This window comes from Diceros bicornis, chromosome 7 (assembly GCF_020826845.1).
Source record: "Diceros bicornis minor isolate mBicDic1 chromosome 7, mDicBic1.mat.cur, whole genome shotgun sequence".
Taxonomy (NCBI): Eukaryota; Metazoa; Chordata; class Mammalia; order Perissodactyla; family Rhinocerotidae; genus Diceros; species Diceros bicornis.
Window position 1 is genome coordinate 72346820 of NC_080746.1, and position 19071 is coordinate 72365890.

The 19071-nt window shown below is 38.9% G+C and overlaps 1 protein-coding gene across 2 annotated transcripts in view; it reads right to left on the reverse strand.

Annotated features, from left to right (window-relative positions):
• RRAS2 (RAS related 2) overlaps positions 1-16147 on the reverse strand; it is a 66234-nt gene extending 50087 nt beyond the window's left edge. Inside the window, exon 1 of one of the 2 annotated variants that reach the window (XM_058546028.1) lies at positions 15806-16147. In XM_058546028.1, the coding sequence (XP_058402011.1) occupies positions 15806-15913 (108 nt within the window). In that variant the 5' untranslated portion in view covers positions 15914-16147. Of the gene's footprint in view, positions 1-15147; positions 15310-15805 lie in introns of those variants that run through there. The other variant, XM_058546029.1, reaches the window with a different exon arrangement.
• Between the last annotated feature and the right edge of the window lie 2924 nt (positions 16148-19071).

Genomic DNA, 19071 nt, shown 5'->3' on the forward strand with positions numbered 1-19071 from the left:
CATCATAAAAGGTAAACACTAGTTGTTATAAAAATTCTTAAGAAAGAATTATTTTTAAAAGTTAAAAGGTGGCCAATGAATTTTTTATAACTCATTAAATAACCTAATGCTTCTACTTCAGAACTTGAAAGTATTAACAATGTTGAAATAACACTTGACTTTCAGTCTGTTTATAATGAAATAACTTCAACTAAATAATCTGTTCTAAATTCCATAATAATCAAGATTCTCACTTTCTTAGAAATTATGACGTAATGATTAGAAACTCTGTAAAACCCTCCAAAGGAAATTACACATAAATCATGTTTTTAAAGGTAATAAACACTACTGGACTTAACTGTTTTTTTCTTCTCTTCTTTTTTGTTTTAAGCAATTCAGAAAATTCCTAGGAATGACAAGATTTATTGATTGACTGTTGTGGGAATGAGTCCCCCACTCTCACCCTCAGCCCACCAAAAGAGAATCTCACTTTGTCTTCCAGCTTGGGAAGAGGCATTCCTTAGGTGTGAGGAAGATCACGGCCCCGTCAAAGCAAGGACAGTTCTACTATAAGCCAAAGCAATGAGCCATTTAGATATTGTGCAGAGAGAAAAGTATGAAGACAACTTTTTGAAAACCTTAGGGGAAAAAAGGGCAAACCAGACATAACAATCTAATGAATTTTAAAAACTCACAAACTCATGTGCCATAGGGCTTTAGAATCTGAAAGGACCTTAGATATAATCTGTTTTGGCCCCTTCATTTTATAGATGAAGAAACCAAGGCCAAGGAAGTGTAGATGCTCTTACTGAATAAAGAAAATGTAGCAACTGGGGGCTTCTGCCCCTAAAGAACATACGAGTTCGATGCAAGCATTCCTTGAGGGCATTAAAAAAGCAAGTGTGCGATAAGAAAGAAAGAAGGAAACCAGGAAGCAAGGAAGGGAGAAAGGAGAAAAGCTGAAGAAAGAGAAAGAGACACAACACCAAAGGCTCAAAAATAACTAGTTATTAACTGGCCTCAGTATCTCTACTCACAAGATATTTATTAATTACAAAGGGAACAGCAGTAATTGTTCAGTGGTTAACTAAGTGATCAGATTTCACATCATCAGTAATGGGAAAAATAGACAACATGTGCCTCCTTAACATGATGTACTGGAGAAAGACTTCTTTTGTGCTATTTCTGCCAAAACTACACAATTTGATTCTAATGATAGGAAAACATCAGACAACCCAAAGTATGGGATATTTTACAAATAATTTTAATATTAAAAAGGCATGAAGAATAAGTGCAGCGTACAATCCTGGATTGGATTGTGGACCAAAAAAAAAACTTTTTCTTTTGTTATAAAGCACGTCATTGGAACAACTGGTGAACCTAATGTAAGTTAGATAACGGTATTATAATTTCCTGATTTTGATACTTGTACTAAGGTTATATAAAATATTCTTTTTTATTCTTCAGGAAATAAACACTAAAAGGGCATCACTTCCACAACTCACTCTCAAAAGTTTCAGAAAAAAAAAAATGCACAGGATACTATGGAAGCACATGGGAGTGGCACCTAGCCCAATCTGGATATTCCCTGAGGAAGGGCTTGCTGGAGATGAACCTTGAGTCACAACTAGAAAGATGACTAAGGATTAGTCAGATAAAAAGACATACTTAGTAAAGGATACGGCTTCTTAAGAGTCATGGAGGTAGATTTCACAGATTGTGACTAAGTGCGATCAGACTGTGTTTCTCCAGACATTATACACTCTGTGAGGGCAGGAATTTCAAATAGGTGTGGGGCAGGTGTCTGGGGCTTGCCAGGCTAGGCAGAGCAGTAGCCAGAGCAGCATGTTTAGGAGTAATGGGAAATGGATCACAGGCAGGCAGGAGGGAGCAGACAGGGAGGCAAAGGGATGCCTGAAACAAACTTCACTGCCTATTCAATCTCAGCTCTCCTAATTTCAAGTGAATGGAAAGTGCTTCATAAACCTAACCATTTTTTAAAAAGAAAGAAAAACTTAAAGACTTCATTATTAAGGTAGCTCATTAAATAAAGTGTCTTATTTGGGTAAGGTAGTATAGTGTAGTCCTTAGCTGCCTTGTAATCAGAAAATATGGATTCAAGTCCCGTCTTAGCTATTATTGTGAGATCTTGAGCAACCTATTTAACCTCTGAGCCGTAGTTTCCATATCTGTAAAAAAGAAATAGTAAATTGTAAAGATTAAGTAAAGCAATGTTTGTAAAATTTTTAGCATGATGCCTAACACACAGAAAATGCTCAATATAAATAAGTCATTTGTGATTCAAAATATTCTTTATAGGTCCCTGTTCCTTATTTAAAAAACAAAACAAAACAAAACTTGAAACCCTTAGTATTATAATTCAGTTACTGTATAGGATAGAAAAATGAATTGAAGTCCAACCACCTTATCAAAAACCCAAACTAAAGTCTACCTATAGAGGTTCTATACAAGCTTTATAAACACAATACTATGACTTTTCATCTTACAATTCTACTGAAATTATTAATACAAACTCAAGGTTAAAATAAGAAATTAGAAGACGACAGTTTCATTATCCAGATACAAAAAACTACTTATTTGGGGACATTATTTAACTTTGGTGCCTTTTTCAAAGTTAACCACTTAAGTTGTATAATATTTCAAAACTGCAACTTTAACTCACAACAAAAAATTATAAATATGACAAGGCTAAAATCTAATATTCATAATCCGTTTTAGCATCATTCTAAAATAGCTACTGATAGTCATAAAAGTGAAGAAAAGTCATTGAAGTAATTAGTAGGATCTATTTTAGGTAATAAAATATAGAATATTACAAGAGGTTCCATAAAAAAAAAAAGGAATGTGGGGTATTTTGTGACAGGCCAGTAAGACAGCTGGAACAAAGCTGTTGGAGCAACAGCTGTGCCCCATGTACCGTTCATGTAAAACCACAAACTAAAGTAACCCATGTCAGACAACTTCATTCGACAACTCAGCGCAGGCAATGGCTCCTTCCTGAAACTCTCTGCTACAAACAAATCTAACTAAACACATAATCTGCAATTTGAGGAAGGAGAAAAAAAAATAAACAAAACATCAGCCTGTGTCTTTAAATGTAAAATTAAAAACTGAGAATCACAATCTAACATAACAGAAACCAAAGTTTTCCATACTATTTTAACACCTGCTAAAATTACGATCACAAAATCTATCAGACTTCATAATGGTAAAGAAATAATCCCAAGACCCAACATTTATGAAGTTTGAATTGCTAATACACAACTTCACCAACTCCTACTCCATTCTTAACTTTCAACTGAATGAAAAGTGCTTTACCATAAAACACTGCAATGGTTAAAAGAAACTTTTAACATTAAGTAACTTGATAATTAAAAAGTAGCTAATTCAAATCAAGCTGTTTGAATTTTCATGCAAATATGTGAAAATAATAAATTCACGTAGTACTCAAGCTGCTGTAACCATTCATTTAAATGTCTGCAAGTCATTAAATTATCACAGACCTACATCTTTGTTTTATATTTTATCTCCATTTTTTCATTCCAAAAACCCACGAACCTTTCCCTAACCTTAAAACCACTCCTTTCTCAGTTTAAGTAAGATATACATCTGCGTGCTTGCGCATATGTATATACACACATAAGGCAAATTTCCCTACCTTATTTAATTGACACATCTTAATTTCAGAGGCAAAATTACAAATTTAATAGTCATCTATCTTTTCCACAAGATTTCTGAAACTTAAATGTCGTACTTTCACAAATCTTGCTTCACAGTTTGACTCGACTACTTGCTTACTATTCTTTTCCTTTCAGCTAACAAATTGCTGACTGTTGTAATCTCAACATGTCATCATTCAACCAAAAACAAGGCATTAAGAGAAAACCCACCAGGAAATAAGACAAAAGTAATAAATCTCTAAAACCTTACTCTGAAGGCTGTTTTACATTTCCTGAGTCAGAATTTCCAGAGAGAAATTAAAATAGGACTATCTTCTCTAAAGACTATTTTGAATAAAACTGAATGCTATGGATCAACTGATAAAACTTCTAAAACTAAAGATTCAAGTGTGCACATGCCACATATAGATAATCTTTTAATTACAGAGAAACTCAGAAATCCAAAATGAAGAACAGTTCAGTTCACTGTCCTCTTCAGTAATTAGCTCCTATGGAACCATAATAGAGACAACTCATCTTTCTTAAGACCTCTTTTTTTTCAACTATTTACTATGCCCTGTTCAAGACCTAATACTAGCAAATAATAAATATTAAAAAATATTTTGCTATATGCTTACTTCTATGTAATGTAAGTATTCCTGGTCTATGACTCTCAAAATGTAAATATGAAGAATAAAATGTACAAATACAACTAAGGAACAGACATTCAGGCAAAATATTCCAAATCTATAAAATCCTCTACTAAAATACTACTTGTTTTACTTGTAAACATTCTAGTGTTTATAGGGTTTAAATAATAATGCCAAAGTTAATCAGACACAGAAGGGTTATCTTGTCCAAAGCCACAGATATATAGTAGCTGAACCCAGATCTAAATAAATGTCTTGACTCACAAGGATTCTTTATACTACTTCAAGCTGCCTTTTTGAGATGAGCAGTATGAATTTTTCCAGGTCTAGGACATCTTTTTAAAAAACAAAGCAGCTGTGATGTTTAATTTCATAGACTACTTATGACTATGACAAACACAACCACAAAGAATAACTTTCTCAGAAACAACAACTATTTCTACAATCATCTCTACTTTTACACCCTCAACACAGAGGAAATAAAGCGATAAAAGCAAACTTAACTAAGCCTGCATAAATAAAAGTTAAAAACAAAGAACATAAAACATAAAAAGGATAAAAACAAATTTATCTAGACTATTTCACAAATACATAATCAAATTATACAATGAATGTGAATGGGCTATATCCCCTTACTAAAAGACAGAGACTCTCAGATTTGATTTTTAAAGATCACATTACATACTATTTACAAAAGCTTACTACCAAATAACCACCAAAAAAAAAAGAAATACAAAGGAAGTAAATGCATACAAACAAAAAGCCGGAATGGCAACAGTAATAACACAAGATGAAATTCAAGATAAAACTCCACAGAATACTGATAGTATTTAATTATAAGAGATACAAAGATTTAATCATCATAACATTTTTATATACCAAATAGTATAGCAGCAAAATTAGAAATGCAAGGAAAAAATTAAAACACAGTCTTTATGGGAGATTATAAATGTATTTCAGAGTCTCACAGATTAAATTGGCAAGAAAAAAAAGAAAGGATATAAAGATTTGAATAATACAATCAACAAGTTTCACTTTAATAGATTTGTGTAAAACTTTGCACCTTAAAAGCTACAAATAAATACTCATTCTTCTCTAATGTTCTTGGAATATTTACAAAAACCAATGGTATGTCTGGCCATAAAAAGTCTTAAGGGGATAGCCAAACAAATTAAAATTATCTAAGAATTAATAAAAAGTACAAGATTTTATATCAAAGGAAAAAAGGCAAAATCAGTCTCAACAACGCCTTACCAAAAGGCATCAAGGATACCACAGATTTGTGATGACAGTAACGTAAGAAAACATTCTGGAAAACCTCTCACTAGAATTCCTTCAAAAATATAAATTACAGCACATAAAGTACTACTGTGAGAAAGATGGCAATCTCATTTAAAAAAAAAAAAAGGAGAAAGCACAACAACAAAAGTCTATATATGAAAAAGACATCTATACACAATGCAATACGAAATAAGCATACTTCAGATTACACACACACACACACACACACACACACATACACACACATGCTGAAGAAAGGACTCCTTTTGCTTCTAGGCCATTCCAATTTCCATATCAACAGCAAGAAACCTTGATCTGCATTTTACAGCTTCACACACACACAGACTCACAGGCACACATACACTCACTGTCTCCCCAGCCTCTTCCACTTGCCTCAGTGCAGAAAGCTTACACTTGAAGGATTAATAAACTTGAAAACTATCCCTTTCAACCATCTCTAATTCTCTAAAATTATACCTCTCAGCCAAAAACCCAAATTGGGTTGAATTTCTTAGCGGGTTTAATAGACTTTCACGTTGTTAAAATCCTGCTACTGATACTCCAAAAACTGAAGCTCCCTGGCATCACCTTGACCTTCAGCAACAAAAAAAAAAAAAGTAGGAATCTCAGTGTCCCAAGGTAATTCTGAGGGATGGCCAGTTCTTTACTTCCAACACGAAGAACAGCTAAGATCAACCCTTCATGGGAGGATAAATTAAAAAAACACCTTCTGCCACACAAGGAAAAACCCCTCCTCTGGAAGGAATTGTTTCCTTAAACAGTACCAAATTATTTATGTTATGTTATTTATGTCATCATGTTATTTTGTTAATAGAAAATAAGTTTTGTGGCCTTAAAAAAAGACAAGAGAAGACTACCACTGATTAATATCAGACTATCAAGGCATTAAATCTATTTGAGACAATAATTAGATCTGATATACAGAAAATTTCATCAGTAATACAGAAGGCAAATTGGGCAAATTCTTCCTAGAATGGAGACCATCTTATGCTTTTCATTGATTAACTTTATATGGTATAAAGATTTCAGAGAATCAATGCACAAATAACAGGTATTTCAGAAAATAACTAAGAAAATATATACAAAAATGGAGAAGAAAATCTTCCCAGACCTGAGAGTGTTTCATCACTTCCCAGGGAAAACTAGTGAACAGAGGAAAACTTCTAGTCATGTCCTGATAAATGTTTCTATTTCCAATGATAAGAGAAGGCTACAAGCACAGAAGTAGAAAACAAGTTATTCCTGCAGAAGAGAAACTTGAGGGCAGCCAGAAAGACACGGAAGATAAAGCAGTACCTCCACTGTTATAATATAAAAATGTGGAGACCCAATAATTTTATACCCAGCCAAATCATCACATCATGCAAAAGTAAACATAATCTTAGATATCTTTTCAGTAAAAAGTATTTGAAAGTGTTCTCTAAATCACAATTCAAAATAAAAACTAGCTGTAGACGAGGACTGCCTGTAAGCACTGAAACCAGAATGGATTCATTCTATCAGAATGATAGAAATGGCAAATAAAATAACCCTTAATGAGAAAGGGATTAATACCACTGAGTATTATTTACTATCATAATTATAACAACAAAATAGAATGCAAAAGACAACAATCTTTTAAAAACACTGCAGTCACACACACTTTCAGATGTTTCAAAAAAGGATGTTAAATTTATGAAAGGAATACAGATGGAAACAGAGCAAACAAAACTACTAAATTCCTCATTTTCCATAACCAGGAATGAAACACTATTATTCTGATTTTCTTTTTTTTCTTCTTTTTTAATTTTATTTTTTTTTTTGCCCCCCAAAGCCCCGGTAGATAGTTGTATGTCATAGCTGCACATCCTTCTAGTTGCTGTATGTGGGACGTGGCCTCAGCATGGCCAGATAAGCAGTGCGCCGGTGCGCGCCCGGGATCCAAACCCCGGCCGCCAGCAGCGGAGCGCACGCACTTAACCGCTAAGTCACGGGGTCGGACCCTACTCTGATTTTCTAATAGAACATGTTTAACAATATGACTAATTTTTAGGTAACTCTGAGTAGTAAAAAAAAAAAGAGAGAGAATCTACCTTTGAAACCCCCACAGAACATAAAAGAAAAAAAAAAATACATCTATATAGCAAAAGACACCATTAGTGCAAAGGGAGGTCATTATGCTAAAGATCATGGCCAAAATCTGTACTGGCCTAACCTACATTTATTAACCTTTCCCTTGAAAGATATATGCCTACAAAATTAAGCAGAAATTTTCTCCTTAAACAGAGACAAAGTTGGACCCCTTTTTGCCTCAACTTGGCTCCTTTAGGCTGAATTTCATTCAGTGCCTAGCTAGGGTGATTTATGAAGACCAGCTGTTGTTAGCACACCTGAGTAAAACAAACTCTTGCTTATTATAATTACCTAAAGCAACATCAGAGATGTTAACTTTGATCACTTGGTCAAGGTGATGTCAGTCAGGTTAATAACCCTGTAGTTTCATTTTCCCATTGATAATTAATAATATCTTATAGGCAGATACTTTGAGACTATGTTAACATCCAGCTACTCTCAAACTTGCACCCACTAGTTTTAACATCCATTTATGATTACTTGAATCAGTTGTTGTGACTGCCAAATGGTGATTTTCTAATTCCACCATTTCCTCTACATTCACTAGTTGGAATTCTACCTTAAGGAAAGACTTCCCTTTTGCCTTCATTTATTTATTTATCACTATGGATTCAGATTCTTACTTTATTTATGGGAAATAATCAACTACTATCATTATTTATTTTAATGATCACAATAAGGTCACAGGATTAGCCAGTGGGAGTTCCTCCAGGTTGGCTGTGTCTCTCTGACATGCCACTATCATTTGGTTTTTTAGCACTTCTTCCAAGCTCATCTATTTTTCCCTGCCCCAGCCCAAGGATCAGCCATTTCCCCAAGGTTCCTTTTAGTAAAAAATGGTCTTTAGAAACCAAGATCTGCCACTAGGTATTCTCATTGCTAATGGAGTGTCACTGTTTCTATGCTCTCTCAGCAAACAGAACTGCAAAAAAAGATGTATAGATGTGTGTATGTATATTCACACACATCAATTTCTATATCTATATACTTTTTAAACCATGAGCTCATGCCAGTATCTTCAATCCCAACCAGTCATGGCCGAGTTCATTCTAGTCTCCCCCCTTTCCACATTTATAACTCCCTTCTCCCACAGTGAGAACCTTGGCTGCCATTTTCCACCATGTATTTACTTATTTGCTTAATCCTAGTATAAAAAATTATTTCAAAATTGCAAACCCATGCCTCTGCGACAAAAAAAAAAAGCCTATCAACTAGAGTTCAATGTTTGTTTCGAGTTCTTTTTGTCTTTATTCTGAGGACATAGTCCAAATGCAAGGTCCAAAAGTTACTTAAATTTGTTTTTTTCTTTCCTCCTTCAGTGTGGTTATGTTCTTCATTTGAAATAAGGTTCGGTTTATTTGTTTCCATTTGTATTCCACCTTATGGTGGTTTTGTTCTTCATCATGTGATTTTATTGGCGTTTGCTATTTATATACTTGAGGATGTAAAACATTAACACGATTCCAAAAGTCAGAAAGGTATCCTCGGAAGGGTTACCACTCCCATTCCCTTCCATCTCATTCCTACCCACCCCCTATGGGTAACCAATAATCTCATTAATCTCTGATTTATCCTTCCTCTGCTATTTTTGTCCCAATAAGCAAATACATATGTATTTCCTTATTTCCCCTTCTTTCTTACACAAAAAGTAGTATATTATACATACAGTAGATACTTTGGCACTTTGCTTTTTTCACTGAACAATATAACAGGATGTATCAGGAAAGCACTCCACATCAGTTCATAGAGACCTTTCTTTTTCTCTCTATAGCTGCATAATGCTCCATTGGGTGAATGTACCATATTTTATTTAACCTTCTTCTATCCTGTAGGTTATTGGAAATTTTTTTAATCACAAACAATGCTGTGACCTCATGCATGTGAATTTTTGTACTGCTGGAAATTTATCTTCAGGGTAAATTCCTAGATTTGGGACTACTGAGTCAAAAGGTAAGCACACATGTAGTCAAATCAACATGCATCTTATGTCTCTGGATATGACGCACTGAGAACACATCATCTCTGTGTTACTCCTGTCCCAAAAATGCATAACCGGAATCCAACCACGAAGAAACAGACAAACTCAAATTGAAGAAACTCTACAAATAACTAACCTGTACTCTTCAAAAATGTCAGTCATAAAACACAAAGACTAAAAAACTATTCCAAATTTAAGATATGGAAACAATGCATTGCATAACCTGAGATTTCCTTTTGTTATAAAGGGCATTATTGGAACAAATGGCAAAATCTGAAAAAGTTCTGCATATTAGATTAGTAATATATCAATGTTAATTTTTTATTTTGGTTGTATACTATGTGGATGCAAGCAAATACCCTTGTTCTTAGGAAATATACATAGAGGTTTTAAAAATAAGGGGGCATTGTCTTTAACTTACACTCAGATGATTCAGAAAAAAAAATGTGTGAATATATGGGGGGAAGGAGGGATAAAGCAAATATGATAAAATGTTAGCATTTGGGAAATCTGGGTAAAGTTTTAAAAAAAAGCAACACTGGATGTCATTTTGACGTTTATATCCATACGTCTAGCACTGAACATTTACTTACTTGTATAAAAGGTCCTTCTAGGAAAAAACACCACCACATGAGGCAACCAGATAAGTTGACTGGCAATATTAAACTACTAATAATATACAAATAAATTCTGTGACTATAATACTTTTAATTAAACTATGATTTAATGCTATTTAGTGCTATGTAACCAATAAACAATCACATGGCTTTTACAAAACTAAAAATCAAACTTAATTTACGAGACGACAAGGAATTCAGTCTAATTATGTCTCCAGTAGCACAATTTTAAACAACTTATGTTTCTTTGCTTCTTTCAGAACCACACAGAAAACGTGAATAAATATATAAATCTCTATCTTTTTCAAAAAAGCTGACACATTTTTCTTTGCGAAAGAGAAATAAATCAAAGGCTTACCAAGGACATTACTTTAAACTGTTTCAATCCCAAACGCAGACCCGGCGGCTCTACCCAAAGCAATTCAAGATCAAGGCCTTTCAGGAGGATTCAATGACTACTGACTGCACACAGTGGACAGGCAGAGAAAGTCCACTCGTTATCAGTTTTCAGTAAGGAGGGCACGGTGGAACTAATACCCTAAAGATACTTCTATTTTTTCTCACCCAAAAAAAAGGGAATCAAGGTTCACGTGGTATCACAAAATCTGTTTCAATTTTATGAGATCAATTTTAATTTGAAAAACAAACCTTTAAAAAATTAAAAAATACTGCTTTAACAGTTTTTTTCCCTACCCCTCCCCCACTTTCTGAGCCGCCAATTTATTTTCCTAACTGAATTAAACAGACTACTTTCATTTCAAAGCTTAGAACAGACCCATGACATTTCTGCAATACAGATGAATTTAATGCCATCTCAGTAGGTAGCAGCCTGTCATCACTTTGCCTTCTAATGGTATTATACCCAGGGAAAGCAGGATTCTAGACCCACTCAACAGAAGGGTCCCCACTACACTCCTGCAACCTCCCCATCCCAAGACAGACTGACAGACGCAGACACGTATGTGCATGCGCGCACACACAGGTTAGAACACATGAGTTTTAAGAAACCCTACGTTAGAATTTCCTTCTGCTTCTCCTCTGACAAAACCAGTCACCCTCCATAAGGAAGTGTGCTTCCTTGAGTGCCTAGCAATTGTATCTAGGAATTGCCAGAGGAACCATTTCAACTGCTACCAAAATGAGGCAATCTCTAGTAGGCACCACCACTGGGAGAGGCCTCATTTTTCAATGCTAAGATTTTATTTGTAAATTACTCTGAAAATGTAAAACAATAATTTGCACACTAAAAATAAGTCTACAGTATAGTTTCAAATTCACAGATCAAAGTTATTTTTAGTGATTTCTAATTGCAGGAGGAGTCTTCAAGATGTGGCAACAGAACAGCAATTCAGGAATCTAAACGCAACCTTCACCTACCGATCAATTAACTATTAACACAAATACATGAGTCTTGAAATCTTTTCTAGGATCTCTGCCCCAGGAAAAGGCAATAAAAAAGCACTTGGCAAGAGACAAACCTAGATAAAAAGCAATGTTTGCAGCAGGTCCAGATGAACAGGTTGTAAGACTGACTAAAAACTCAATGTGGAGAAATCGGCTGCCCCCTACAACGCTCACACCCCGACAAACTGCTGAATAAAAAGTCAGGGTGCTGAAAGAAGACGAGAAGCTGAGAAATCCCTCTCTTTAATTTTGTAAAACATGTATGGTCTCTTCTCAGAGTTGCCAGATTAAACACTAACCCCAAACCCCAATGATGACACCATTATTCCCTAAAATCAACTCCCAACTAATAAACAGAAGTTTCCCCAACTGAAAATGGAATCAACATTCATCACCTAAACACCACACAGAAGTGAGGAGGGGAGTATGAGGTTGGGTTGGGAAGGAGCGGTATTGAAGACTTAAAATAATAGACCAGACTACATGTCAAGGAAAAGTGAATAAATCACAAATTTTGTTTTGCGGGAACAAGATACAGAAGTAATAATAGCAAATAAAACTGGGTAACAATTATTATTTACTTGTCTGTAGATGGCACTGTGCTGAATGATTTGCATGTGTTATTTTATTTACTCCAAAAGCCCTAAGAGTACTATTACTAGTCTCCCTTTTCGAATGGGGAAACTGAGGCTTGGAGAACCTAAGCAACTTGACCAAAAACACACAGCTAGTTAACTGAATAAGAAAGAACCCAGAATTTCAAAGGTGCAGAGATTTGTTCACCCAAACCCAACATTTTATGGAGAAGAAACTAACGCCCTGAAGAGATTAACGGAGATGAAGCAATTCCCCTGCATCAACTGAGTAGACATCTAGAACCCAGATACCCAATGCTCTCTCCATTTCACTTTGTACAACGTGAAGATCATTTCCTAACTAGAGTTTACTCATCACTCAGGTGTTCTATTTACCAAGAGAACTTAATACATTTTCCAAAAAACTATGAACAACAGACACAAGGAGGTCATGCACAGACATATACTCTTAATAATATAATACTTTACATTTTTATTGTGGACATTTTATCATCTGCTATATTTATTTTTAAAGAGGAAAAGCACCTCAATTAAGTAACTATTGCCTTAAACTCCCTAAATTAAATTATGCCAAAATTTCCTAATTTTGCAGCTCTTCATGTGCACAGAAGGTAACAAGTAAATCTCAGGTTAAAGAAAGTCAAGGCTAAAGGCAAAGTTGTTTTTAAGTTCTCCACTCCCGAATTTGGTTTTTTTTTTTTTCTGCTCAAGATTATATAACAGAAAAATACATACTGAACGTTCACTATGAAAACAGTGTCGTATTTCAGGAATCTTAAAAAATAAATAAAACCAATTTGTGCCATCCTGACCTCCTACAAAGAGAACTGACTTCCGCTTGTTAAGATTATTATTGTTCTGCCGTCTCCTCTCCCTTCAATTACTGCTAGAAAATCACAACAGAAAGAATTTTAATTTCCCAGGAGTCAGACAATAAATAGAGGCTCTATTAAGTGTAGATGATAAATAGTCCCGTTAGCTTCATAATCTAAGATTAATATACTAACAATAATAACATCTGTAGCCTTGCTATGCACTGGGCATTGTTCTAAGCCCTTGACATACGTTAACTCACTTAATTTTCACAACAGTATGTGGAACTTCGTATTTCCCCAGCTTACAGATGGGGAAAATTGAGGTACCGAGAAGTTAAGTAATTTGCCTAAGATTATACATGCAGCAAGGGGCCAAGCTGAGACTCCATCCAGGTGGTCTGGCTCCTACCTCTCCACAAAGTGTCCTCAGAGTCAGAGCCTATGCTCCTCCCTTTCACTGGCCCCAAGTCACCTGCCTCTCTCAGTCCCCTCCTTCCATGCCTCTCTCTCTGAGCCACCACATGACTCCTCCACACTCACAAAGGATCCCTCCTCTCTCTCCACCACCAAGCCTTACACAGTCCTTTCATCAATCCTTCCCAAACTGACTTTTCCCCATTCTAAACTCCCTCTGCATTTAAATGTGTTACAACACTGTACACATACACACATAATAATAGCCATCATTGACTATGCACATATTACATGAAAGATATAATGATAAGAACGTTCCCATAATTTAAAGGATTATAACAAATGTGTGATCAGGTCCATTTTAAGGATGAGAAAACTGAGGCTCAGAGACGCTGAATTATTTTGGCAGTGTTCTCACAACTAATAAACCACAGAGCAAGACAGGCGCTTAAGTCTGCGTGACTCAAAGCTCACACTTAAATGTTTCATAGACATATATGTCTCCTTTACTTCTTTTATATCATCTAGAGCACCTAGGTACAGCACTATTCAAAAAGGAGGTATTTCTTCAACAAATAAATTCTAGAACATCATTAGGAAGACAGCAATTACCATTTTCTTCATGGTTTCTAATACTATTTCCCAAAAACAATAGATTCCAATACTGAATTAACTTACAGATTCAAATACATTTAAATAGTCCCTCCTCTCAAAAGAATAAAGAAATATTTGTGGTTTAAATCTTTCAGGTAACACTTTATTAATACTGAAACCCAGGATTATTCTCTCCTCACCACCACCACCACCACCACCCCCACCCCCACTAACTACAGTCCCCAAAGAAAGGGTTAGCTATAAATTGTTTTGCTTTGCCATGACTTCAAGTCTCTCTCGGCCCTAGGGAAATAGCAACATGACAGCATCCCTGATTCTGCAGCCTGCTAAACTTAAAACCAATCTCACCTCTTAGTGTGATTTTTTTTTAACCCACTAATGAGCAGACTATAAATGCTCATTACATAAACATCTTCTCTTCCTGGATACAAAGGTTTTAGCAGCAGTTTTTAATCCCTTGAAATATTATAACAGCAATTATTGCTCACTTAGTCAATATGAAAGGTAACCATCACATTTATGTTACAGTGCTCTGTATTTTAATGTCTCTATAAACATTAAGTGAAATGAAATAAGCTATTCAAGTATCTCAACTGATAACGAATGGATGAAACAGAAACCAGAAATAAATATTTCACCAAAGCATCTTAACAGTACTCTTGATATAGTAAGAATATCTTTGTTACCTGTTATAACCGGGGACCTTCGTTCTCTCCCAGCATATGCCACACCTTTTAGGTGGACAAAAGCAGAGAAATATCTGGGTTTCTCCTTCTAAAAATCCCAAAAAAAGGCCAACAAAACCTCTTAACCAAGAGCAAATCCCAAAAATGAAGAATTCCACCTCCCTTTTCTTTACCACAACCCCTGACTTGCGCCTCTAGCAACCAGAGAGGGTTGGGAGCGGGGGAGAGGGTGGCTGGAACAGACAGAGAACGCACGACTCGGTCGGTCATCTCCTAGCCTGGCCCATCCCAAACTTCACCTTGGCACGGCGAGAAGCAGGAAGGCACCAGGAATTCCTAGGAAATGGTCTCACTCCTATCGGAGAGCATTCCTAACTTCCTCGAAGCCACCATTTCCCTGGGGTATTATCACACACTCTCACCCGGGCATATTACCCAAGAGATTACTTAAAAGAATAGCACACACACACACAAAGAGAAACACACTGCTTGAAGCGGGCAGCTCCGACTCGGCGTGCGCGGAGAAGCCGGGAGACCACGCGGAGCCGCGGCCAAGCGGCCCCCGCGATCGCACCGACGGTGCCGGAGGCGGCTGGAAACCCAGCGCGCGGGGCTGCAGCCCCACGCCCGGGCCCTCGGGGCAGGAAGCCCGGCGCGGCGGCGCTGCCTCTCCCGGAGGGCTCGGGCCCGGCCGGAGCGATAAGGTGGATCGGCGCTTCCCACCCTGCCAGCTCCGCCCTCCCGGACACATTCCTGAGAAGCCCGACTCCCGGGACGCCGAGCGGGGCGCCGGGCAGGCAGGAGGGCACAGCCGGCCCCGCGCCCCCGCGCCCCCCGCCCGCCCCCGGCCCGCGCGGCGTCTCCGGGGCGGGGTCGCGGCGGCCGCCCCGCCACAGGTAGCCCGAGCCCCCGCCCGCCGCCGCCGCCCCGGCGCCCCCGCAGGCCCGCTCCAGGCACCTGGATGAACTGGATGGTGAGCGCCGACTTGCCCACGCCGCCGCCGCCGACCACCACGAGCCGGTACTTCTCCTGGCCGGAGCCGTCCCGCCAGCCGGCCGCGGCCATGGGGACGCCGCCGAGCCCAGCCCGGCCACGCCGAGCCGCCGCCCGCCCTAGGCCCGGCTCCGGGGACGTGTGCGGCCGGCGGGCTGCGGGCGAGCGGCCGGGCGGGGGTCCCGGGCGCCAGGGGCTGCCGGGAGGGCCGGTCCGTGCGGCAGCGCGGCGCCCGGGCTGGCCGGGTCCCGCCCGAGGCGCGGAGAAGCGGGGTGACCGCGGGGGCCAGGGGCGGCAGCGGCCGGGGGGCGCGCTCCGCCACACGTCTCCGCAGCGCCTGCCGAACGCAGCCTCCAGCGCCGCTACAAATGGCCGTCTGGGGGCCGGGCCGCTAGGCTGAGGTGCTGCATATGCATGAGGGGGCGGGCCGGGGCGGGGCCGCCCGGCCGGGGCTGAGGTTCCGGAGCTGACTGAGGGCTCAGACCCCCGCGGCCGTGCCCCTCCGGTCCCTCGGCTGTGAATGCGTGTGTGTGTGTATGTGTGTGTGTGTGTGTGAGAAAGAGTGTGGGAGTGGGCAAGTGGGAGTGCGAAGAAGACAGCAGACAGCGTGGACCATAATTGTGTATGTCAGGGAATGTCAGGGATTTTGTGGATGAAAAATACAGTGTGTGAAGGCGTGTGGAAAAAATAGAGCAGTTGTCATCTTGACTCAATGTGTAGGACAGTAAATATCCTGTTTTAAGAGTACAGATGGTGACCATGATTGTGTGAAAAACAGTATGTGACGGTGATTGAGGTGTAGAGCTGTGTCACAGTAATTGTGTGGGGAATAAGTCACAGTGATTGAGCGTGCGTGGACCAGAGTGGATGTGACATTTTGTATGTGTCAGAAGAGTGCCTTAGTGGCTGTGTTTAGGTGTGAGAAATATGTGGTAATTGTATATGAGTGTGAGTGTGAGAGATTAGTTGTACTTATTTACACACGACATACTAGGCTCTGTGATCGATGCCAGAGATCCTTTCGCGAACACAATAATGTCCCTGCCCTCAGAGAAAAGTGATTATCTATGTGTATGGCAGTTCAACCAAATGTAGCGAGAATGGAAGTTCTATGTAGAGGCAGTGTAGGGGAGTAGATAGGCCATGGGCTCTGGCGCCAGACTGTCTGGATTCAAATCCTAGCTCTTCCACTACAGGTGTGATGTGGGAACAGCCTCTGTGCCTCAGTTTTCTCTTCTCTAAAATAAGGACGGGGGCTGGCCCCATGGCTTAGTGGTTAAGTTCAGCGCACTGCGCTTCAGTGGCCCTAGGTTTGGTTCCCAGGCACAGACCTACACCACTTGTGGGCGGCCGTGCTGTGGCGGTGACCCACATGCAAAACAGAGGAAGATTGGCACAGATGTTAGCTCAGGGCAAATCTTCCTCAGCAAAAAATAAAAATAAAAAATAAAATAAGAAAGTAAGACTGCCTACCTTACGAGGTTTTTTAGTAAGAATCAAATGAATTAATACATATAAATCATACAAACAGTGCCTGGTGTGTGGTAAGCGTTATTGCCGATTTTGGAACATGACTGCAAGTTCTTGGACACAACTTAATGACTCCCTTGGAACCAGTAGAATGAAGCCAAAGAGACGCTGCGTAACTTCCAAGGCTAGGTCAGAAGAGGCCACGCGGCTTCCACCTGTTCTCTTAGGATTCTCACTCTGGCAGAAACAAAGTACAAAGTACGAAGTTTGGCTACCTGAGACTGCCATGCTAGAGAGGCCACATGTAAGCATGCAGGTCAAAGGGCCAGCTGAGCTCCTAGCTGACCAGCAGCCTCAACTGCCAGCGGTGTGAGACATCTTGGACACCCAGCTCCCCCAGCCTTCAGATGACTGCAGCCCCTGCTGGCATCTGACTGCAACTGCGTGGGAGACCCCGAGGGAGAGCTGCCCCACCCAGCCCTTCCTGACCCGAAGTCATGAGCAAAATAAAATAGTAAACTGCTTGTGCTTTTTAAAACTTTTTATCTGGGAGTAATTCCAAGGTATAAAGTATAAAGAATACCTGTACACTTCTACCCAAATTCAACTATTGTGAGCTATTTACCCCATTTTCTTTATCTTTGTCCCCTCTCTGTTTCTCTTGCTCTCTTTCGTATATACATATATGATATACATATGATATATATTCACATATACTTATATATAAATTTATGATAAATTTATATATATATATAATTCATATATAAAGATGAATTTTTTTGAACCATTTAAGGGTAAATTACAGACATTATGGCCCTTTACCCCTAAGTGCTTCGGTGTGTATTTCCTAAGAATAGGGATATTATCTCACATGACCACAGCAGAGTTATCGTCTTCAGTAAATTTAACATGGGTACAAATACGTTTGTCTAATCTCCCATTCATCTTCCAATTTTGTCAGTTGACTCAATAATGTGCTTTAGAGCATTTTTTTCCTTCTAGTACAGGATCCAATGTAGGGTCAGGCACTACATTTAGTTGTCAAATCTCTTTAGCTTTTTTTAGTGTGGTACAAAATGGTTGTTTAAAGCACCCATTTTTTTGAGGGGGGATATTTGTTACACAACAGTAGTAGCCAGAAAAACCTCAATGACAGATATTGTTATCAACGTGAAAAGGAGAAAAAAAAGAGGAACCCATGTCAAAGAAGTGCGGAGGAAAGGCCAGTTATGCTTCCCACAAAGGCCTTTCAGTATCTGCCTAACCCTGAACTTTCCCATAATCCTTCAGGACCAAGAAGATGACCAAAGAGTCTTCCTTATGCTCCTTCCCTTCTAAAGTACAATCCAAATCTTTCTCTCCTTTCAAGAAGATATGGTAATTAGAAAAGCTGAACAAATCTCAAAAATATCCAAAAGAAAGTTATTCCCTGAGCCAAAAACATAGCTATGCCAGCCACAACTATTCAGACTGGGGGAATCAGTTGTTGGTCCTAAAACAATTGTAATGAATTTCTTAGTATTCTGTGATTCTGCATCTGGCAGAGGAGAACCAAGGGAGTTCTGAGCTTGCTGATAGTTTGACCAGTAAAAAGAAAAAAAAAAAGAAAGAAAGAAAGAGGGGCTGGCCCCATTGCGTAGCAGTTAAGTTCGCATGCTCGGCTTCGACAGCCCGGGGCTCGCAGGTTTGGATCCTGGGCGCAGACCAACGCTCCACTTGTTAAGCTATTCTGTGGCAGTGTCCCGTATAAAGTAGAGGAA